The sequence below is a fragment of the Sturnus vulgaris genome, chromosome Z (assembly GCF_052056855.1).
Source record: "Sturnus vulgaris isolate bStuVul1 chromosome Z, bStuVul1.hap1, whole genome shotgun sequence".
In the NCBI taxonomy this organism is placed as follows: Eukaryota; Metazoa; Chordata; class Aves; order Passeriformes; family Sturnidae; genus Sturnus; species Sturnus vulgaris.
The window spans coordinates 22407360-22431183 of record NC_142283.1 but is presented as its reverse complement, the minus strand read 5'-3'; the positions used below and the strand labels follow the sequence as shown (position 1 = coordinate 22431183).

The following is a 23824-nucleotide window of genomic DNA, read 5'->3' as shown; positions in this document are numbered from 1 at the left end:
GGATTTTGTTTTACATATGTAAGTGTCTAAACCAAGATGTCAAACCAACTCTAACCTCTTCCATAATGAAGGCAATACATCACGCTCCATTAGGAACTATATTCAAAGGCAATTTTTTCCAGAGGCTGGTCACCTCCACAACTACCTTGTACTCTTTTACCACAGTATTCTGGTTGTGGTCTCTAGACACAAAGTAACTTTTCAAAGACATTTCAATCATATTATACAATTTATAACTACATGACCCTTTGCTAGAGAATTAAATGCTGTAATGCTCACGGGCAACTCAAACATAAATTCCTATGCTCATGCACAAAGCCAACTTATTTCTCCTTGGCCCCTGGTGCCTTTCCAACAGACTCCTCCAGGATGAAAAGTTTAAGAGACTGATGTATGAATTTTAAATCTCTGTCTTTGAAACTCCTAATATTTTTGGTTTTGCTTGAATGGAAAGTAACACTGGAGTCTTTTTACTAACTACAAAGTACAAGCAACCACGACACATAGAATGAAAATGCCAAAAATATCCTGCAGTCTGACAGCAGGGTGAAGCTCAGAAGTCCTGATTCTGGAAGCCACTTCATACTTTCTGAAAGTTCCTCAACATCACCAGCTCCCAACAAAGTTGAAAGGAATAAATGAAAACTCAGAATTTTGCAGTGGTGTTGTGATACGAGCTTAAACACCTAGGCCTTAATTCGCAGTATTTATAGTTGTCATGCACTCAAGAAAAGAGTCTTCTAACCCATTTGATTGTAGTCAGGCACAGCAACTGATTTTTGGTTTTGTTTAGTTTGGTTTAAATATTGAAGGTTACTTGGAGTTTTCAAGACCTTAATATGAAACCATTCTGCTTTCACCCATAAGATTTGTGAGCAGCTTGTGCAAATGTTACAACTGATTTGGCCTGCGTGTATGTGCAGAACTGCCCCAATATAGAGCACACAATATAAGACCTCTTCTGGCATTTGCAGTTGTGTCATTTGCTCTTGATTAATTTAACTCCACTGAGTACCCCAGTCAGTGTTACAGGTAGGATAAAATCACCTGCAGCTGTAAGTGCAAGACTAAAATTATCTCTCAGTTTTCAGGAAGTCTACTAACGTGTTGGTCAAATAGTCACAACTTTTTTTTCCCAACAGGCAGAGAGCAGAGTCATGTCAGAAGGCACAGAAATCCAGTTTCCTCGAATCATAATAAACACTGCCTGGGTACAATGGGGTTTCAGGCCATAAAAAAATTACACTTGCAAGGATTTGCACTCTTGGGCACGGCACTGCGCTAGCAGACACATGCCCACATGGCTTACAGCTCATAGAAAGCTTCTGTCTGGTCAGCTTGGACCAGACACACAACAGGCTGTTGCCCAGGCGTTCCTGCCCATGGTCCACCCTGGATGTGGATTGCCATGTTTCCTGGTGCAGTGCTGAGGACACCGAAAGATCTTTAAGAAAACCTTGTATGCTCAAGCATACTCGTGAAGCTGTCTTTTAAAGTACTTGCAAGTTTTGAAACCTTGACCTAAATGTAATATTTAAATTCATCAGCAAGAGAGTGGGAAAAATCTAGAGCAGAACCTGTGCATGAAAATCACTAATTCTGAAGGCTATCATATTTTAATGTTTTGCCCGAGACATTCTGTAGGTTATCCACGACTTATCATCAGACAGCACCAGCACAAAAACTGAGTACTAGATCAGCAGTGCAATGCTCATGAAGCAAGTCTAGCCTGGTTTGTGAGAGTGCTAAAATTTCCTGTAATCTCTGAGAACAAAGAGAAAGAATAGCAGTAACCTTCTAGAATACTCATAGTCAGAGAAAGCCCTGGCCCTTTCTCCAAACTCACTGGCATTACAGTGTCTTGCTGTCCTATTCTTCATCATCTTCAAACACATTGTTGTAGCAACCTGCATCTCTCTGTTGTCCCAATTTTTTCCTGTGATCTAAAGGTCTCGTTTTCCAGCCTATATAGGTACTTGAATTTGCTGAGAAAAAGATATCTAGCTCTCTGATTTTTACATAGAGACTTTCAAAGAGTGTGAAGGAGGAAGAAAATCAGTCAGCCTTTCAGTCCGTGGCAATCTGATCCTCGGATGCTGAACTACAAAGTCTTTCTTATACAAAAATTTCTCAATATTAATTTTGTTAGATATTTACCAGAAAAGTTAATATCAAGTTGCAATGAATGGCTGTAGCATTATTTTAATAAAACAATTGAGATAACTGTAGAAATATTAATGTACATCCAGGCCAACTTTGCTTTTGAAAGTGAACGCTTTGTTCCACTTTGTTTCTTAATGTCAGATGACAGCTAGAATGGATGCCCTCAACAGCAAGCTTACGGTTAATTCTTCAAATAAATCAAATCACCGTCACTACAGAAGGAAAATGCCAAAATGTTTGTTCCCTCTGAAGCAAGCCCTAAAATAAAAGCATATCCTTTTGCACAAAATTTACAAGAATAATTTTTACATCAGATTTTACAGTAACAAATAGTAAATAAGAATTTTATAAAAATATTAAGTAAAAAATTAGAAATTAATAAAACAAAAGAAAGAAATGTTAAAAATTAGTAAAACAGACACAATGGTGGTCTATATAGACACTAAGTTGTTTATAATCATTAATAATTGCCAAGACAATTAATTGCCTTAACTATCACTGTAGCCAGCTACTTTCTCTATAGATGCAGCAGCAATGTTAAATTTTTGATGTCTTTCATCCCTTAAACCAGACGAATGAAAGCCAAAGGTGGTAGAGAGAGGAGCATTCTTCCCAACCTGCCTGCCAGCCAGTGGCTGGGCACACAACAGGAGCAGTGTTCTGCTCAGCTTCAGAGAGGGCAGGAAGCACTGCACAAACTTCTTCAGTGGTTGTCCCTGTTACTTCCAATTGTGATTGATAGCATCCTGAGAGGCATTGCTAACTATTTCTGATCATAAATACAGCCTGAGACGTGCAGGCCACAGAGTGCAAATGGCTAGTGTAAAGTACAATATGTGGAGATTTCAGCAGAGGTAAGTAATAATGTGGAAGAAATATAAATTAAGAATGAAGGATTAAGGAGAGTAAGACTCTACCAAAGCCTTTAAAGTGATCCAAAATGGCAGTTACTATATCTCTGCATGAGAGACCATCTGATTTGGCTTGGCAGCAAACTATAAAATTGCATAAATTAGCCCTTCAAAAGTAAAAGAAAAATCAGTTTTAGATAATGAGGTAAAAGTTCTGCAACACTATTTCCACTGGGTCATGTCACTTTTGTGTAATTTGGGCATGAAAATTAACATCTTATTGAATAAACAAAAACTCACAAAGGTTAAGAAAAGAGACAGACAAATATGGTCTTTGGAGGAGAGGGATGCTACAGACCTCCGCCTGACCCTTGGCCATCTTTTGTTGGGAATGGCAGACCCCAAGGTCAAACAGCTCCTCAGGCAGAGTTAGTCTGAGCCCACCCAGGCTCAGATACAGAGCCTGCTCTAATGCAGGCTCTGCCCTGTGCTGGGCTACTGACTCCTCTGAGCCCAGGCTCTGTGGCTGCTGCTGAAGAGTGCCCACTGCTAAAAATTCACCAAACCCATAGACTGGGGGGGTATTAGCATCACCCAGGAGAAACAAGCAGAAAGGTCAATATTCCTAAAATATAGCCTTTCATTTCAAGTAACTTGAACGTGATCCTGGTTTGATCAGAATAGAGAATGGAATTCAGATGAGGCAACAGTAATGCAAAGATTTGATAATCTATTTGGTGCCCTTTTTTACCTATACATTTTCATGATTAATGTGTGGTCTAAGGAAATACCAACGTACATCTTCATTTTGCTTATCTTTTTAATAAAATTCTGCCAGAAACTGAGCTTTCTAAACTCTAACTTTTAAACATGCTGAAAGATATGGAGCAAATTAAACTCCACAGTGTTGGTCCGTGAACAAAAGAGATTCAGCTGGGTGAGAAGCTTTGGTCCCACACAGAAAGAAGACCTTGCAGTTATCAGGAAGAAATAATGCCAGAATCAGGGCATGGTATCTAACAATACACGTTTGGGTCCGTGGAAAAAAGAACACTGCTGAAAACACAGCTGAGGTCCCAGTTTGATACATTTCAATAACTACCCCAAAGGGTTACAACAGTTTCCAGTGAAATTTCTAAGTTTGTGTAACTCTTTTGTGCATTTCTGTTGGAACTGGTCAAAATTAATCTGCAATTTACACTTTTGAATGATAACCACACCTTTCTTAAAATCAAACCTATCAGAAACCTATTAGTTTTGAGTAAGTATTGTGCTGCTATTTTTTTCATCAGTTAAAAATAAACATATTTATTTTCATTAAATGTTAGTGTTTCTTCCTAAATTTTCTGAATGCATGCCATCTAGGAATCCTACCAGTCTTCCTGCTCTGAGATGGCCAATGGCCCTAAGTCATGGATGAGAATCTTTTTTTTTTAAGTTTTGGGGGGTTTTTTCCGTCAAATGTCAAATCTCATAATGTTTGCTCTAAAAGACAAATAATTTTTTTTTTTGTGGCAGAAAAATATCACTTTGGTGCTGCAGCTGAAATATTGCTGGTCACAATGAAATTAATTAACACAAACCTGAGCTAAAATCTACAACTGTCCCTTCATCACTCCAATTGGAAATTAGGATGTGCTTTATTAGAAATAGAAACTGAGTATGCAAAAAAAACCCCAATCTGAGTTCTCCTCATTTTTGTCAAAGTGATTGAGCATCTCTTTCATCTCCTTTTACTGGAGCAGTGGAAATGGGGATGGCATTCAAGACAGCTTAAAACAGAAATAGGAATAAGAATAGGAACATAAACAAAAACTGATATAGAAAGAGAAATAGAAACAGAAATAGAAATAGATAATAAAAATAGAATCTAGAAAAGAGAACACTTAAAAATTATTTTTACTTAAATGGTGAGCTCTTTTTGAAAAATTATGGTCTAAAAATGGTGCCAGTCACCAGTCCATACTGCTATAAAATCCCTCTCACAGATTGATAAAAACTAATACCCTGCTTTCCACAGTGAGTGCTGACATGGCAACAGGCAAAAAGTTTATTTTAAAAGAAAACCAGAGGCCTTTACAGAACTAGAAGATTAGTCTAGGTAAAAACAGTGAACCTTAGATCTGCTTACTTCATATGTGTTTTAGCTGACACTTCACTTAATGGAGGATTACTAGTTTAGGATTGTAATACTGACCACTACTTTATTTGCAAATCCAGGGCTCCATTGCAGGTGAACAACATGAAGAACAGAGCCTTCCTGTGACCTCTATTTCATAAGAATTGGTAGTCATGATAAAACCACTTTTTTCTACTTTGTAGTTCCACTGATGAAATCAAAACATTTTTAGAAATAACCTCAGGTCAATAAATTTGCTTTTTTATACACCAGTAGGTCTCCACACGGAAAGTATCAGGTTGAATTACTGATAAAATACAGAATTGTTTATGTACATCTTGCTAAATCCAGGCAACTAATATGCAATGTACTACAAACAACAAATTTATGAGCTACACATTTTTTGCAAGATACAGAAAAAAAATGTTTTTCTCTGATTCTAATATTCATCAACTAAACACAATGCGCTATTACACAGCCACTGGCAGCACAAACCTCCCTTTTTTCACAACAAAATATTATCTTTAGGTCAAATAACATTTGCATTTATACAAATACAAATGCATCTCTTTACATTTACTGCAATATTGTTGCTGTATAGACAACAGCAAACAATATGCAGGTGGTTCTGCCAATCTGAAAGAGCTACTCACCTATCTCAAAAAAAAGACTTAAGAATTGTGATTACACTGGTAGTGTGTTATTCAGTCATGCCTGAAGACCTCCTTAAATCAAAGCTCCTAGTGACATCAATGGCTATCTTGTCTAGGCAAGGACTGATTAACAACTGCAGGACATGAGTCTTGGAAACTCCTCATACGCATATAATGCAAAATAGCTTTTTGCCAGCTACGACTAGACCTCGTGTACAATTTGCAAAAAGAAATTCCTGAAATCACCTGCATTTTAAGGTTTTTATCATGCACATTGCTTATTTCCATGCAAGTAGGAAGCCTTGTGGTTTTGTGGTTGGCGGCTAGCATTTAGTGGCTTTATTGTACTTGTTTAAATATAGGAAAACTTCTAGAGTATATTTGCTCTGTGACATCATTTCTTGATTATGTCTTGCAGAAATAATTGACCCAAATCAAGTTACTGTACTCTATATCTATTGGTTAATTAGAACTTTAAGATGCAACAAATAAAATACACTATTGACTTTTAAATCTTCAATCAAATAAATATTTACAGCTGCAATTTGCCAAAATTATTTACCTTTCAATAACAGATCACAAAAAGTATATGTGCTACAGATTCAAATGAATGCCTTGGCTGTCAACAAACAAATTACAAAGAGAAGGAAAAATAAGTGTTCCGGCTATCATTACAGGTTATAAATAGCTGATGTGGTTCTCCTTTAAAGATGTGTGATCTTCTACATTACTAGACTTTTTCAATGCATAATTGACCTTGAGATGGAGAATAACCTCACAGTAGAGTGACTTTTCTTTTAAAGAACAATGAGTATAGGTATTAGAGGATGTGCCTGTTGTCAATGATCATTGCTGAAATCTGCCTATACCACACTGGGACAATCAATTTTGTAAATGATTGCAATAATCAAGGAAATTGCCTAATTTATAAATCCTGGCATACAGCATTTTAATGGATTTCTACATTTTAATGCTGATGCTTTCAAAGCCAAATGAATTGTTGTCCAAGCTGTCACTACACAAAATGATAAAAACATTCAGTCTTGCGGGTAAGTACATCTCATGGATATTCAGACCATCAGGTACATAATCACTCATTAGTGAAACCTGTGATAGTTTCCAGTCACAAGCCAATGGTAAAAAAAGTCACAGTTTCCTTATGAAAAAAACCTTCTGGGAATAGAGGACTAAAAATCGTTGAGAATTACTGAAATAAGATTACTAGCATCCTTTGTCCAGGTAAGACAGCCCACTGTTCTACGCCCTACCTTTTTTTTTTGTTTGTTTGTTTCCATAGGTAAAAAACCAGAATAATCTTATTTCTTTAACTAAAAGGCTGGTCCAACAACTTTTTGACCATGGATTCTGTCAGAGCAGAAATTGTTCAAACGGAAGGAGAACAAATGCAGGACACGATGCCAGGCTGTGGCTGGTGGGTAATTCCACCTAAACCACCCTCCAACTCACTCTCCACCCTCCAGCTGGCTCTGCAGACGTAGTCATGCACGCATTGCTATTCTCAGTTAAACCTTAAGCAATTGATTTCAGCCAATAGTGGGCTGGCAGTGCTTTACTTACTGCTCAATCTCACTAACCTGACATTTATGGTGTACTGATTGGCCTATGTCAGTGGTGGTGGTTGTAAATTCACTTTGAAAAGCTTTGTGTTAACAGCCTTCAACCAGGCTCCAAGACGAGTATGAGCAGGCAAGCTGACAATTGCTCGACCTCCTGCCCTTATTACAGTGAGTAAATCAGGCTTTGAGCCATTAGGCTGGAGCCCGAGGCCCACGCAAAAAGGATTGACATGACTAAAGGTCAACCTCTGTCACACATGTGTAACAATTTGGATAATGGAATTCTGTAACTTATCTGGAAAAGGTGCCAAGTGCGTGGAGGGAAGGTATAACCTGGGCTGAATTTTCCAGCTTTTATGTTAAGGGAATACTTAAAAGTCTTCACTTTAAAGTCCACGTGCATTTGATGCCACAGAATTTGGGGGAACCAAAATGTGTAGAGCAGTGGTTGAGGCAGTTCTGCAGGATATTGAGTGCCACCATCACATGGAAAAGCACATAGCAAGATTTCGCTTAATCAGATCTCTAATAAATACATTATTGACATCAGGCCCACAACACATTTTGGACACTTATACAGGTCACTAAAGTAGTGCCTTTATTTACCAGTTTTGAATCAGAAGTCAGTATAAATAATTACCTGTTAATGGTTCCCTAAATTAATTGCAATTTCAGACTTTAAAAACTGGTCTCATCCAACAGTGGAAATCGCTTTTATAATTAATTAAATTAAAATGTCAAATGTTCCCATAACACTGGCGCCTAGTCAGCAACACAGAAAGGTAGTGGTCAAATAAGGACAGAATTGAGCTTTTATATTTATTTGTGTTCCACTTCATTTTTGCACGTTACATAATGAAATCTCCAAGGTGAGATTATGTGCCATGGCAAAACAGATAGTCCCTGTGTGATCTAGCAATTTAGAAAATATTTTTTTTTCTGAGAATAGTGTGTGTCCAGACGCATGCATGCTCCATGCAGTCCTCCAAATTCCTGTTTCCAGTAACACTGTTAAAATTCTGGGGCTGGATCCAACTCCAAACACCAAAGTTTATTCCAAACTTCACTTTGTTCGATAGGAAGAGAATCTGTCCCTGTGCCAAATTAGATTTATTTCGTAGCACGTGCTTAGGCATACAATACATACATTGTGTAGATAGAAAGAACATACCAAAACCATGGAGATACATGAAGGTAATGCTTGAGAAAGTCTTGTAAAAGTCACAGGTCTTCTAAAAGAAACATCAGGGTCTTGTTTAGCTTTTCTAAGAACCAAAATTATTAAATATAAAGTATCTTCCACAGTTGGGGTCACACTAACTTTTTATGGACCTTAGGAAAGGAGTTTGTAGTTAGAGAAGTTATCTGGGAAAATGTGTTAGTAAGTGATCCAAAAATACCAATGATAGAGGGCTCCTTTGTAGATGCTTAGTGCAATTTCCTTCGAAGGTACACAGATTAAGGAAGCTGTGGTGCTGAATGTCTTCTTACTGAGCTTGCAGCTTAGCATGCCACTGACCACAACATTAGTGATATTTTCCCACAGCATGGGAACTTAAAATCCATGTAAGAATAAAAGTTATTGGGCTTTTTCAATGAATAATAAATGCAGGGATCCTACACCACACAAAGTTCTCAGAAAAGGCAAAACAAGAAAATGACAGAACAGCACTAGCTGTTACTCTGAACAACTTAAGATACAATAGTAAAGTAACTAAGGAGGTTTTTCAAGACAAAATTACTTGAATTTCATGAACATGACAAATTTGAAACAGAGCTGACAAGCAGTCTGGAATACTAGATGACGGATTGCTGCGAAACATAATTTTCACTTTAATAGAACAACAGCATGCACATAATTCTATCCCTCAGTGCTCTTCTGTAACAGCAAATTTAGTTCAAAAGTGCAGCCTTGAGAATCTGAATAGGAATCTATCACCATAACTGGAATGAGTGCTTCATTTGAAGGGTAAGGATTCTCTGTGCATATTAATTTGTTCAAAAATGTCCAGTATTGCTGCATGGGCCCTGGTCAGCATGCATCCCAGCAAAAAGCTTGTTCTTGGCCCAGCAGAAAGCAAAGACAATGTTTTCTTTTGCTTCAGCTGAGACACAAGAAGGCTGATAAGTACCCGTATGGTACTTTATTAAAATGACATGCGTTCTTTCTTGTGCCAGTGCATTTGGGGAAAAGCGGAGGGAAGGAAGTGGGGGGAGAGAAGGAATTTTTTAGGGGGAAAATCAGTTAGACAGGTTTAGAATTTTGTATTTACTAATGAACACGCTGATACATATATATTTACATATTTACATATTTATATATTTATATATTTATATATTTATATATTTATATATTTATATATTTATATATTTATATATAAATATATAAATATATTTATATATTTATATATATAACTTTGCTCATCCCTGTAAAAAAAAGTTGCATGTGATAAAGTATTACTTCCAAAAATGCTAAATTTCAATTAAGTAAAGTTGAAAAGAAGTGAAATAATACATTTGACATTCTTAGGCTGTTGCAAGAAAAAGGACTATTTGACCACTCATGAAAGAAAAACAAAAGAGACAGCAAATTCTTTATCAGGCACATGAAGAACAGGAAACTATAAGACTGTATCCTTTGATATGTCTGTCAGTAAAAGTTTTTTCATCTAAGCTGCATTTGCAGGGGAAAAGGCAATTTACAAATTAGCTGTTTCCAGAATTCACGGCTTAAAGTTGGGAGCCTAATGAAAAATTTCTACTACTAAAATGTATGCACATTTAAACCTCAGTGTTTTATTCTAACAGAATTTAAATATATATCGTATACATTCCTTAAGTCTACTCTTATTAAATTTTGATGTTAAACAGAAAGGGGAAACCATGTGCAACTAGATTAATTTATCTCCAGGGAGTAAGGACACATTAATAATTGAGATAATGTTTTCATGTATGTTGGAATCAAGTGTGCCTTTCCACTTCATTATTAGAAAACACATTAGCGGAAAATTATCTCATTCTCATCAGTAAGACCTAATTGCTACAAAAGTCTCTGTTTCTTTGCAATAACAAAAGGATTCTTCTCACTACTTAAAAAGAAAAAAAAAAAGAAAAGAAAAAAAGAAACAGATCAGAAACATTATCAAGCACTGCTGGAATAAATGCCTGTATTACCAAAGAGAGTGTTTATTTAATACACCCAGTCCTGTTTTTGTTTTAAACAAATCAGAGTTTATTGTATTTTTATAAAATACAAGCAAACTCTGGTTATAGAAGTGGGCCAAAGGGGAAAAAAAAGCACTACAACTGAAATGACTAATATTTTTGGCTTTCTGAAAGACTGATCTTTCTGTAAGTTATAAAAAATTATCTTGGCTGATTGCGAGAGAACTCTATAATTTCCCATGAACACCCATAGGTGTCAAGGCCTGTTGTGAGGTAATGGAATGGTATGTAATTTACTCTGAGTCGTTGTACATTATGCTGTATGGATTACATACAAAGCAAACATCGAGTGCATGGTGGGAACACTTGTGCAGACAGGCTGAAGCATATTTCCATAGCATTGAACTATACATCAAATGCAGTGCTTCTGATGTTTCCCACAACAAAGAGTATCAAAAAAAAAAGCAACTAAAACAGTAACTACGCTTAAAAGTGTTTGCCATAGCCCTTCTGTTTGCCTGGTGTACACAAAGAATTGTAAACTAAAACAAATATCTATCAACTTTAAAGTGCTGAGAGTAAAATATTAAAATGCAATTTTTGATACTAAAAATATGAAATTCTCTCCATAAGGTCCATCAAGACCTAATGCTGAAAAGCTAATCTGTAGACAGATTTGCATTTGCAGCTGTCTGGGAAATACTCGTGGAAGAGAGCTAACTAAAGTCACAACTTTATAAAAGGACTGATGATACATTCCTTTATCATTTACAGTAATTTAATCCACACTCCTATACCATGTAGACTAAATGAACACAGACTATTTAGATATATACTGTCATTTGCTTTTACGTATTTTCATGGATCAGGTTTTTTAAAATCACACACACTTTCTGATTACTTTCTTTTAATAGATTTTTCTTTATTAAACATTGGTTTTCTGATACATAAGGTATGCCAAATTGAAAGACAAAGCAAATGAGACACAGCAAAATTTCAGCTAGAGCTTAGAGTATGCTTTTCTTTGGTAACAGTTTTTGTCATTGACAGAAATAATTCAAGACCGTGAGCGGCCCAGCAATACATTATTATTAAATAAAATTGAATTCTTATTTTTAAGATAATTCAATTAAAATACATGCATTCGTTCTGCTAGCCAACAGGAAATATGTGTTGTGTGTTAAGAGCACAAGAGTAATCCTACACAAAAATTCAGCTGACAACCACTTACGGCCTGAATCTGATACATGCAACAGTACTGGTTTTTATTTTTTCCTTAGTATGTTTTTAGGTTTTGCTTTATTTAAAAAAAGCCCTGGCTTCTTTCATTGCTTCAAAACAGTTTTTATGTAACTTGAAATAAGATTTTAAATTCTTGCTTATTTAAAAAGATATTGTCAAGATCTGCAAATTTACTTGCATAAAATGAATTAATATTTTTTTAAAATAAATTGATAATGTAAATATTTAAGAAAAATTATCTGACTCCATTTATCTTATCTAAATTTCAGTATTTTATGTAATATGTGGATCTGGCAATCTCATTTTATTATTATATATTCTGTTAATTAGACTAGTCTAAACCACCTTTCTTAACAATTAGAGCCTCCAACATAATTTTAAAGTGTTACATAAAAATATGTGATTGATAATATATCCCAAAATACTGTAATTATAATCAGTGGGCTTTTGTAGGAACAGATTTAAATCCAGATTATCAATATCTGCTGTACAAGAGAAATTCTACCTCCACTGGAAGCAGCCACAAAATTCTCAATTCATCCAATTCTACTGATCGCATTCAAGTGTGTTCTGAGACTGATCTTTTTAATGTGAAAATCTCCTTCTTGCCACAGTGACATTTTTGAGTAAATACCTTGAGACAAAGACTCAGATGTGTTGTTTAATATTTGTTTACACGTAGGAAAGCATAGGAGCTCCTGCTCTTCCACACCCATAAATATCTTTCAAATATCAGTTCACTTTCACTGTACACACACTGAAGACAGCAAAAACACTCTGCATCTTCACGGATTCCTTACATTCTGAAGATTTGGATTTGATCTAGATGAGCAAATATTACAGATCTATGGGTGTGTTTCTACTGACTGTTGCAGCCTGTTTTGAGGCAAGCAGAGATTGCAGCTACAGAGGACTAAGCAGAACTAAAAAAATTACACCTCCCAGTACAAATCAAAGAAGAAATTAATGGCAAGTGACTAGGAAGAGAATAAGCTCTTTCTGACAGACAAGCATTATAGGTTTTCCCTAACAGTTATCACCGTTAGCCTCTCCAAGACAGTGACAGATATTTTTAAAAAAATAAATTAATAAAACAACCTTGAGATACCTGAAAGTAGCTTTCACAAAAAAGTACTGGAAACCTCATTAGGCGAATGCATGGTAGGTACAGCACCAGAGCTGAACTAAACTGAACCAGCACTAACTCCTTGGCTCTGCAAAGGGTCAGGCTGTAGAAGAGGGTCCTGGGCTGGTTTCAGCAGCTGTCTTGGACTGGCTGGGGGCCACAGCAATGGTTCAGCACTCCATCTCAGCTCACACGAGCTGCTCTAACACGATACACCTGGGGATGTGACCTGAGAGCTCCATCAGCTCTTGTAACTCAGGTAAAAATATAGAAAGCACTGGGTGTTGTAGAAGTTTCAGACTTCTCTGATCAAGTCCCTCTACTGCACATTCGAGCAGCTCCAACAGTCAGCTCTTCCTCTGCAGACCAATTGGAGCTCTGTGCTGTCCACTGCTTTTCTGGCTACCTTTATCACAGCAAGGCTTTTGCTGGCACTGGCTACATTTTCAAACCTGCTTATTCGGTTTATTTGAATGGTGGGTTCGTTTGCTTATTTTCGCGGCTAGCTCTGGTGCTAGTACTGCATACAGTTACACTCCACGTTTACTTCAAAGAGATCAAATTTGACAAGGAAGGAAAGATGATAACTTACTTCCCAGAGATGCTGAGTGTTCCTGATGGCTCCTGCTTGAACCTTCTCTGGCAAGAGCAGGATTCCCTGGAAGGGCCCAATCCAGGTGCCCTGCTGGATCCGTTGTGCCGCACAGATGCCGTAGGCCAGGCCAGGCACGGTGCTGGTGCACAGGCACACTTCCCGGGGCAGGTCCCGGAGCCACTCGGGGATGTCGGGCGGCGGGGCTGCCGCGGCCGCGCTGCTGGTGCCCACCAGCCGGCGCAGGGAGTGCAGCGGCCCGTGCATGGGGCACTCGCCATTGCGGTTATCAGCACACATGTCACATCCTGGGGGGGACAGAGAGGGGAAAGCACAGTCAGCGCGGCGCTGCTGGCCGCCACCATCGCCGCGGCCGCGTGGCTCGCACCGCGCCCTTGGTGCGCTGCTGGGGCTGCCTGGCCAGAGCTCACCGGAGCCCGAAACAGAAATTCCAAAGGCCGAGCAGCAATCCTGCAGACAATTTGCAAGCCTGGTGTATTCATGAACCTGCCAAGATTCATTTACTTTAACAATGTTTTTAAGGATGAATTTTTTGACTAATATAAATAGCCGAGTTAAACCATCCCAGTGCGTTTCAGTGAGACATTTTAAAACACAAGTCACAGCGCCTTACCAGTCCTCTCAACTGCGTTACCACAGCTCAGCCCAAGGGCTTAATTGGAACAAGACTTAATTTATTCCGTATTTTAAATGAACATTCACTCTGCTTTTTACATTAGCGTGTGTGTGTGTTCATGCCTGTCTGTTTGGAAAATAAAATAAATAAACCAGAACCTCGTGAATGACAAATTGGAGCCTGCATGCACATTTACTTTCCTAAAGACAAATATAATCTTAAAACTGAAATTGTGCAGTGAATTTTACTGGTTCCTAGCACACATTTGAAATTTTATTTATTGCATGGAAACGCATGTTCTTTGCCTCTTACATGTAACTGAAGTTAGGCAAAAGACCAAAACAGCACATCTGAGTTTGTAAGCAATTCCTGTGAAAAAGATCCGTTTGCAAAACTGTTAATATCCCCAACAGTTGTTAATAATGAATGATGTGTCTCCATTTTGGGAAGATCCTACCATGACTTCTCTTTTCTGAGCAAAGAAAATTTTGGTTAAATGTGTCCACTGCACACTATTCTGCACACCACAAATATACATCTTCCAGGAAAACGTTTCATGTTCAAGAAATTAATTTCTCTGGAGATATGCTGAGTTAACATAACAATGAATCTCTTCAGTTGCCATCTTCTTCACATTTCATTTTTGTAGCACAATAAAGGTTTTTCATATAAATTTGTTCCAGAAATACAAAGAAAAACCCTATAATTATGGTGTAGTACTCTTGTAGCAAGTCCTACATCTTTCTCCTAATAATTTTATGTACCACTCCTTATAAAAACAGAGCACAGCACTCACTACAGAAATGGGAGTTTCTTGGTCTATGCCACATATTTAGACTTGCTATACTGCCTGCAACCACAGTTTCAATTCTCAGGGGCCCTGACTCAGATGTTCTTCTTTCCGAAGTGGATGTACTATGTATTAAGTAGGCCTCTTTCCTTCAAAGGAAAACCTTCCCCTCATTTCAGCAAAAGCTGCTAAAGGACAATAAAAGATGCATCTTCAAATTACGGCTTCTACGAATACTCTCCAGTGTTAGACACCCTACATAGGCCCTCTTTCCTATAATCCTCTTTTAAATGTTACCATTAAAAAGTGGTGAATTCAGCAACAAGACATTATCACAAAGTTACATGTAGAAGCTAATTTCCCTCAAGACCATTACACCTTTGGGTCTTGCAGAAAATACTTGGCTCCAGCCAGTGCTCATCTCTTCAAGCTCCCCACCTGCAGCATGGGTGAGAGGTCTGAGCAGAAAGCAAGGAGACAAGCCCTGAGCTGTGCATTAGTCTGGTGCCCCTGCAGAAGGGCTGCATGTGCAACTGGCCCCACGCCATCCATCCCTCACAGATCTGGCAAGGAGGCAGGATGCAGAATGCGGATACAGGAGGCAGGAGGCAGGAGGCAGGAGGCAGGAGGCAGGAGGCAGGAGGAAGGAGGAAGGAGGAAGGAGGAAGGAGGAAGGAGGAAGGAGGAAGGAGGAAGGAGGAAGGAGGAAGGAGGAAGGAGGAAGGAGGCAGTAGCAGAAGCACCAGCCGGCACGGCAGGACAAAGCCACCTAGTGGGGACCGCGCTTACGGCGGCAGAAGCCTGGCTTTGGCTGGAGGGTGCAATTTCGCCTTGCCTTAACGATATAATCCCTGCCGCAAAACGACTTCTGTCGGGCTAAACCGCAGCTGCAGAGGGGTTTTGCTCTCTCAGCCACGTCAATTAGAGGTAGATGCAGGATGGAATTTTCAGGACACCAGGGAAGATATTTCTGGAGAGTCCTAAAAGAACGCAGCACATATTCCTACAACCATTCTGAGGCATGATGAATAAAAGGCATCAAGTATATGCTGGGGAGAGGGCGGGGGGAAGGCGGTTGGGGGTTTCTTTGTTATTATTTCCACAGATAGTTTGGAAAGTGAGGTATCACCACTGCATCTTTTCTTCCCTTTCCTCTTCAAAACTAGTCATCAAGAAACCCTGTGGTTTTGGCACATCCAAAGATGTTAGGGGCAGCACTGTGGCTTGGCACTGGAAGTCACGCAGGAAAGGATCCCAAATAGGAAAAGGGAAGAAAAAAACCCAAACAACAAAAAAACAAACCCACAATCCGAAACAGTTTGGCATGTGATACACTCTAAACAGATTATGGCTGAACTCTATGATCTACACTTGGACTTGATGACTTCACAGAACTTTTCCAACACAAATTGTTCTATGATTCTCTGAAATCTGGCATCTACCCACACAAGTTAGAAAGAACATATCTTACAGGAAGACCAAGAGCTTAAAGAAATGATGTCTAACCATGATGTCAGTTAGCACCCAGAGTAGGCCCTTGACTTATAATTGTTTGCACTCCTTTAATATTTTCTACATGTGTAACCCTCTTTACAACTAGCTGATTACAATGACTTTCTTAGAGGAATTGTATCTCTGGAGAAATTTACATTAAACACGCTCAAGTATCTTCATGACTCCAGTCACACAATTTCAGTGTCAGGTTTCTGCATCCAGCCACTAGATATACATAACTTTTCATGCATGAAAACTTCAGTACCTGCCTAGAACAATAATTTCTTACTTCATCCTGACAATTTGTGTGCATGAATGTGGGCTAAACATTTTATTTCTACATTTCCAAGAAAAAGAAACTAAGAAATTGTCAAGGAGTATAAACAAACCCTGTGTCATTGTCATTTACCCTTACAGAAAGTCACACTTGGTGATATTTATTTTCCACTGTCCAAAAACAGTGGTAATGTCTTAATGCTTGGCAGTCGCAGTATCTGATCCCCTGCTGTGTTCCTTTCCCTTTGTCCTGCCAAAGCTAAAAATTTGGAAAATGGAACATCTTTTGAAACTGTTTTGGCTAATGGCTTGTTGATGAGAAGGGAGGAATCTGTCTTTAATACTAAGCAGTACTGAAATTCTTTTTAGTTTAATGCTTTATACATTTAACTTTAGTTGTTGTGTAATTGTACAAATAAAATCTAAAAAAATCTCATAAATGTTATAAAGAATGGAAGCCATCCTAGCTATATTTTACCATGCATGGAATAAAAAGCTACTGTGCATTTTTTCCTCTTCTGTGACTAATTTTTGTGTAATACATGTGGAAGTGTCCATTTAAAGACCATAACTGTAGGCAGTATATTCCTTTGCCTCAGAGGACAAGGAAATGATTCTCTGCATATCAGATTGGGAAAAAAAAATCAAGAGCTCCAAGACTTGCACACTATCCTGCCTCACAGCAGGATCAACAGCATCATCTTTGTGTATACTGCAGAGTACAATGTGACACACTGCACCAACGTGCTTAATAAGACTTGGAAAAGAAACAGGGGTTTGGGAGGGAGAGTGCTGTGGTCCACTGACATCACCAGAGTCTCCAGACTGGATGGTAGCCATTATGATCCACGCTGGTGTGGGGAGTTCACATGAAAGGGATGCTTTTGCAAGTGTGAACTTCCCAGGGGATAGCCACACAGGGTGATAAGTAGAGGTGTACTGTGCCTTTCCTCCAGTTTCGGCCTCAGAGAGAAGCTGCGTGTGAGCACAGGGCTTTGCTGAGAACAGTTGAAATGGTTAATTCCACTGTCTGTAGTAGCATCAGGCAAACCCCAAATCAAGTCCAGAAGAAGCAAGAAATGTGAGAAAATTGGAGGTCTTGCTGAAAATGGAAAAATAAAAGAGAACTGCAGCCAGAGCAGAGTATGTCCTGATAAAATCTAAAAGGTAAAGTCCGTGGGAATACTCCATTGCAGGCCCAGATACAGCCAAACACTTTGGAATGAGAACAGTTTCTTACTTTATACCTTCATATTCTATAGATAAGAAGGATTAAGGAAAGGAAAATGCAAGAAAAAGAAAATTAAAGGATTTCCTACTAGAGTTGTTTGGCATGGTTCTTATGGAAGGACTGCAATACGTTACTGTTTATGTGCTTCCAGAAAAATGAATGCAGTGTAATGCCAATACTATAACTCCATATAAGTACACTTTAAAATACTAAACCTAAGCGAAAGGATCAATTCGTTGCCCCCAAAATGTAATTTTAAACACGTACCAACATAAATAACACTACTACTGCACATTTTAAAGCAAATCTGAAAGGAAAAACCTTTTGTCAGTGAAAACTAGGGTTTAACACAGTGTTTTTACCAGCAAACCAGCTGTAACAATAAATGAAAGAAATACATTTTTTCGTCAGCAATAATATGCTTCAAAGGTGCAGTTAGACTGGATACCTGCAGTTTACTGGTATTAAAGAAGGGTGGCCTCTGACCCTCTGCTTCATAATTCACCACAAGCATGCAGGTATCCAGCGTAAGTGGCCATCATTTCACATGGTATTACTCACTTACAAGAATAAATCACTACGACTGGCCCTGCATCTCTCTCTGGGCCAGGGTACCCAGCTAAGCAGGAGGGAGGGCGGGAAGAGTCAGTACTCTTTCGTTTCCTGAGCTTTCCAGGGAAGCACAACCTCCCTCGTGCTTCAGTTCCCTCATCGATGAGCTGGCATCTACCTCCTTTCACCAAATTATTGGCAGCTTCTTTCAGACTATCTCACTGGAGGCAGACTTTCGGGGGCGACGAAACACAGATGCGCTTTCCCCTCCTGTGTCCTCTATTTATTTACTTATTTATTCTCTTCAGAGATTTTTCTCTCTTCAGAGAAGGGGACCGAGCTCAGCCCGCTGACCCACGGCGGCCACGGGGTCCGGGACGCCCTCGCCCCTCTCTCGCAGGGCTTTGCAGTCCTTCGCCGTTCCTTCCCCCGCGGCCAGGGAGGCGAGCGGAGCCTGCGGCCGCACGGGCGCTGCTCCTGCACCCGCGCAGGAGCGGCCGCGGGTCCGCCACTCCCGGCCGGGGGCCAGGCACACCCCGCGCCCGCTCCGCCGGGAAAGGTGCTGCTCGGGAGCCCGTCTGGGCGCCCTGGAGTGGGCCAGGGGGCACGCTCCGCCGGCAGAGAAGCTTTCGCGTTATTTTAAGAGGCGAGTGGGGGGCGGGTTTGATTTTCCCTGCCTTCTGCTGTTAGGTATGAATGAATTAAATTTCCGTGTCAGGTATGAGAAGGGTAGGAGAATATTGTGTGTAGATAAACCTTGCCACCCTCTGCCCCTGAGAGACCCCCATATACAATGTAGAGATGATGAATAGGCGCTAGGAGAGGAGATCGAAGTTCAGTCCGCACCGGCTCCACTCTCTCCTACAAAACTATAGGGCAATTAATTGTGGCTTGTCCCCTCATCCTTCATCTCCTGGTGGCACATATCGATGGAGATTACTGCTGATGGACCATTTTATCACCCTAAATAAACAGTCACCACCTTCTCTAACCTCAATCTAATGTATGGCTATCTGCTATGTTTAAGGGTGCTGGATAACTAATGATGTAAAATAGCTAAATCATACAGGTTACCAGCAGTCCAGAGGAAAAAAAAAAAAAATATTTTCCACACCGATCCACTTCACAACGTGTTATATATACGCTGTCTCCCCATAAATTGAATGGGAAAAGGCGTGCAAAGTGCTTGGTCGTGTGACACTTCAGTTTTACACAGAGTATTTATTACAGTGGCAGGTTAGTGCCTTCTGCTGAAGGTGGAGGAGTCTCGGAGTTCTCCGTGCGGAAGCGTCTCCCTAGAAGCTAGGGGCAAGCCTCCAAGGAAACAAGCTGGTCCCGCAGCCCCCGGATTCACCGAAGGAGATCTCCTCCTGGCCGCCCGAGCGCCCTTCCCCCAGGGCCCAGAAATACCCTCGTCCTTCCAGATTCAAGGCTGAGAAGCAAAAGGTCCCCAGCCGCCTGCCACATTATCGGGGCTTTAACATAATCCCCTTCCCTGGGAGAAAAAACTGCTGGGCTCTAATTAGGGGTTTGTCTCTTGATTGCTTTTTTTTTAATTTTTTTTTTTTTTCCTAGCTAACCTTCTTTCAAGTTAAAACAATTACATACAGACGCTTAACCCACAGCTCCTAGGCGGCCCTCGCCCCCCTCCCTCGCCCTAGACCGTGCCATATTCATTGATACTTGACGATCAAGGCGTGTGTCTGTTGGGGAACCGCCGCCCATCCATCTTCCCGCGGCGGCCGCTCGGCGCCGGGCCGGGCCGGGCGCTGGGGAGCGGGGCCGGGCGGGGCGGCGGGCGGCCGGGACAGCCTCGGCGGCCGCTCGGACTGCCCCGGCCAGCCCGGCCCCCGCCCCCGGCCCGCCGCGGCCCCGCAGAGCGGCCGGGACCTGCGCGGAGCTCGCCTCTCCCGAGAGGATGGGACCTGTCCCGGAGAGGAAGGGGGTGCTCCGGATGGAGAGAGGGGTGGTATTGGGGAAAGTAGGGGAGACGGGGCACTCTCTCGGTTGGTGAAGGAGTACAGCTAAGATTAGAGCCCGAGAAGCAGACGGAGGCCTGCTGAGCCCGGCAGAGGAGCAGACCGACGCCCCCGCTCTGGGGAGGGGATTAATCCCGGCGTGCGGGTGTCTGTGCAGGGCTGGGGAGAGCCCGCCCGTCTCGGGATCTCGGTGGGGCTGTCCGGAGATGGAAGTGAAGCAAGCAAGTACAGCTCAAACTAAAGCAGACGGCTCCTGATCTCACCCACAGCCCCCACCTCCTTCCCCTCAGACGGGCTGGGAGCGATGTGAAACGGGAGTGAGAGTGGGAGACGAGGCGCTGGGAATCCCGGTGCCCACGGGCCGCTGGCTGACCCCGGCGGAGCTCGGGGAGCCGCGCAGGGACAGCCAGGCCCGTGCCCTGCCGCTTGTTCCCCTGGTCGTGCTTGGAGTGCGTGGCACGGCACAGGCTGTAAGTTGCCGCACTCCTTCTTCACTGACAGTTTACTTCTTTCTTTTTTTTATTTTTTAAAAGCACGACTTGCCCAAAGCAACTGCACTTGGTCCCAGAAGATTGAAACACTCGCGTTGAAAGTTTCGCTCAGAGGCAACTAATAAGCGTTGGAGTGAAAGCCGCCCTGTAAACAAGTAAATTATAAGAATGTTTAGATCTAGCTGGAGGGGGTGGAGGGGGGGGGGGAAAGGGCGAGATGGCGCTGGCTGCCCTCTGCCCATCCTTCCGACGGCGACGGCTGCCCCGTCAGAGCCGGACGAGATGCACAAGAGTCCTTTCCGCAATCGACCCGTTTGCTTTCCTGAATTCACCTTTAATATCGCGCTCGGGAAATTATTCAGGCTTCGCCTCCGACTCTGCGGGGTGCTGCTATTCCACTCGCTCTTTAAAAATATTAGCCCCCTAAACCGCTTTTTAATATTCCTTTCTCCTTTAAAAACCTTTACCTTTTAGATTTACAGAGCGGCTCCGAGAGGCAAAACATGTACTGTCTGAACGGTTCGGTTGTCAATTAGAAGTGCATTTAGGATTCAATTTTCTGCATGTAATTTATAAGACCACGTTTTCTTCGTGACCCGAGAACACAAAATATACGAACAGGTTTCACTACAGGGTAAAACTAAGCGTGAGGAACTCACTCGAAATAAAGTCGACATCCAATATAGAAAGATTTGCAATGTTAAGAAGGCAGGAAAAATCTCCACCAAACTCCGACTCAACTTTCCTCCCACTCATATGCACAGAGATGAAGATGAAGCATCTATGTATAATTATGTATTAATACATAACCAAGTGTCATGGAAACTTTCAAAGCAAGCTCCTCATCTGAAATTAAATTAAATGAATCCGCGTTTTACTTGGGCGTATGTTTAAGGATTGCTGGTTTGGGGTACCGTTTGTCTGTTCAACAGCCTTCCTTAAACAAACTTTTGGGGAGATTTGTTTTGGTGATTGAGAAGAACAACAAAAAGAAAGAGTTTAAAGAAACCTTAGGATAAAAGAGTGTTTGAAACAATTTTAAAAGTGCATGGGCCAAAGCCATGTGTTTTAAGAGGGACAGATCCGTGTGCTCTGAATGTTAATTATAAAACGGATGAACTAATAGGAGTTCATATAGTTCTTTTCATCCCGTGAATTTCCTCGGTTGCGTCGTACTGATAGATATAGGGGGAAAAAAAGACAGACAGAACCAGTTTCTAAGATTACAAACCTCTCATTCATACAGATGTTTAATAATGGGGGCGCCCCCTCCTCCCAAAAAACCCTCCAAACTGTATAATTGGCGACAGCAGTATAGAACTCTTTATAACCGCCAAGTCCTAAATTAATTCTGACACTCAAGCAGACTTTTTCGTATAGAAAATCGGCTTTTCTCTTTAAATTACCATGTCATGCTTTTCCGTAGGGGTAAAAACTAAAACCAGTGAGATGTTGACGAGGTCTGAAAGGAAATGATACTCCTAGATAAGAAAGAGGCAAACTTTGCCCTAGACAATCTGATGAAAACTGCAACTTTCCTCCCGCTCAGCTCGGAGGAGTAAAATTGATTTCTGTTTCAGTAAAGCTTGGGCTTTCCGGGCGGGAATGGAGCGGGACAAGGCGAGAAAGGATCAGCTTTGTAGGTAGCTGCCCTGAACCTTTGCTGAATCCATTTTCCTAAGCAGCCCTCCGAAATAAACCTACCCCCACCACAGCCTTTCCGGGGAAGCGTGCCTTCCAGGGAAGGACCCGGGTTTCAGACCCAGAAAAACTGCTACTGAAGGGGTGCCGCCCGTCTCCTGAGACAACTGGTAACAGCGCAAAAACTAAAGGAAGGGAAGGGCCAGACGGAGGATGCTCCTCGTGGAGTGAGAGCGGTGCAGGCACCAGCTGCGGTCCCCCAGCCTGGAGCGTCCCCGGGCTGTCCCCGTGCGGGGAGAAGCGGAGGGCAAGGGGTGCAGGAGTGCGAGAAGGGGCACGATACGTACGGTTGTTGGGGTCGCTGGTGTGCTGGTTCAGGGGGATGATCTCCATGCGCTGCTGCCCGTACAGGTAGTAGTCCAGCTCCTCGGCTGTGCAGCGGTACCGAGGGGCACCACGGTCGCCACATTTGCCGCCGCCGCTGCCGGCCCCGCACAAATCCTTGCCCTGCAGGGGAGCGGGCGCTCCGCCGGCCGGGAGCTCCGAGCTCTGCAGCGGTCCGAAGACCGGGAGCTGGGTCACAGGCAGGGAGGTCAGACCAGCCAGAGAAGCCGCCGCCGCAGCGACGCAGGACGAGGTGGAGGAGGAAGACGGAGTGGACGAGGAAGAGGAGGAGGAGGCGGAGGAGAGGGAGGTCGGGCGTTGGCGGAGATTGTCAGCCGAGGGCTCGGCTCTCTCGGGCGGCTGGAGTTGGGCGAGGGGCCCGCTGCTTTTGAGTTGGCTGCTCTGCGGGAAAAGCTGCTGCCAGTGCTGCAGATAGGCGGGATCCACCTTCAGGAACGCGGATCCGCCGGGGTCCCCGGGCTTCAGCATCGCTCTGCCTGTGGAGCGGGGAGAAAGGGAACAGAAGACGTGAGACCCCCGCCCCGCCCCGGCAGGGCCGCCCCGACCCCGCGGTCGGACACACGCTCGGACACACCGGGCCACGCGTGGGCTCTGTGCCGAGGCTGTGCGGGATCGGCGGCGGAACCGTGCGCCCGTCGCTTCCCCTGCCCGTGGCCAGGGTCTTCAGGAGAAAACGTCGTCCCGAAAAGCCCCGGGACGAGAAATGTGGTGGCCAGGGCCACAAGGCTGTTCCCCGGTGCCCGCCCCCGAGCACGGGCAGGACGCGGGCGGTGGTGGGCTGCCCCTCACGCCACAGAGCCGCCCCGCCGCCCCGCAGGGCGAGCAGCTCACCCCGTCCCC

At 42.2% G+C, this 23824-nt stretch overlaps 1 protein-coding gene across 1 annotated transcript in view; it reads right to left on the bottom strand.

Moving 5' to 3' along the window:
• Positions 1-23452, bottom strand: part of PRDM6 (PR/SET domain 6) — a 76321-nt gene extending 52869 nt beyond the window's left edge. Inside the window, exons 1-2 of the mRNA XM_014874403.2 lie at positions 22927-23452; positions 13489-13796 (exon numbers count right to left, since the gene is read on the bottom strand). Of these exons, the coding sequence (XP_014729889.1) occupies positions 13489-13796; positions 22927-23452 (834 nt within the window). The remainder of the gene's footprint in view (positions 1-13488; positions 13797-22926) is intronic.
• Between the last annotated feature and the right edge of the window lie 372 nt (positions 23453-23824).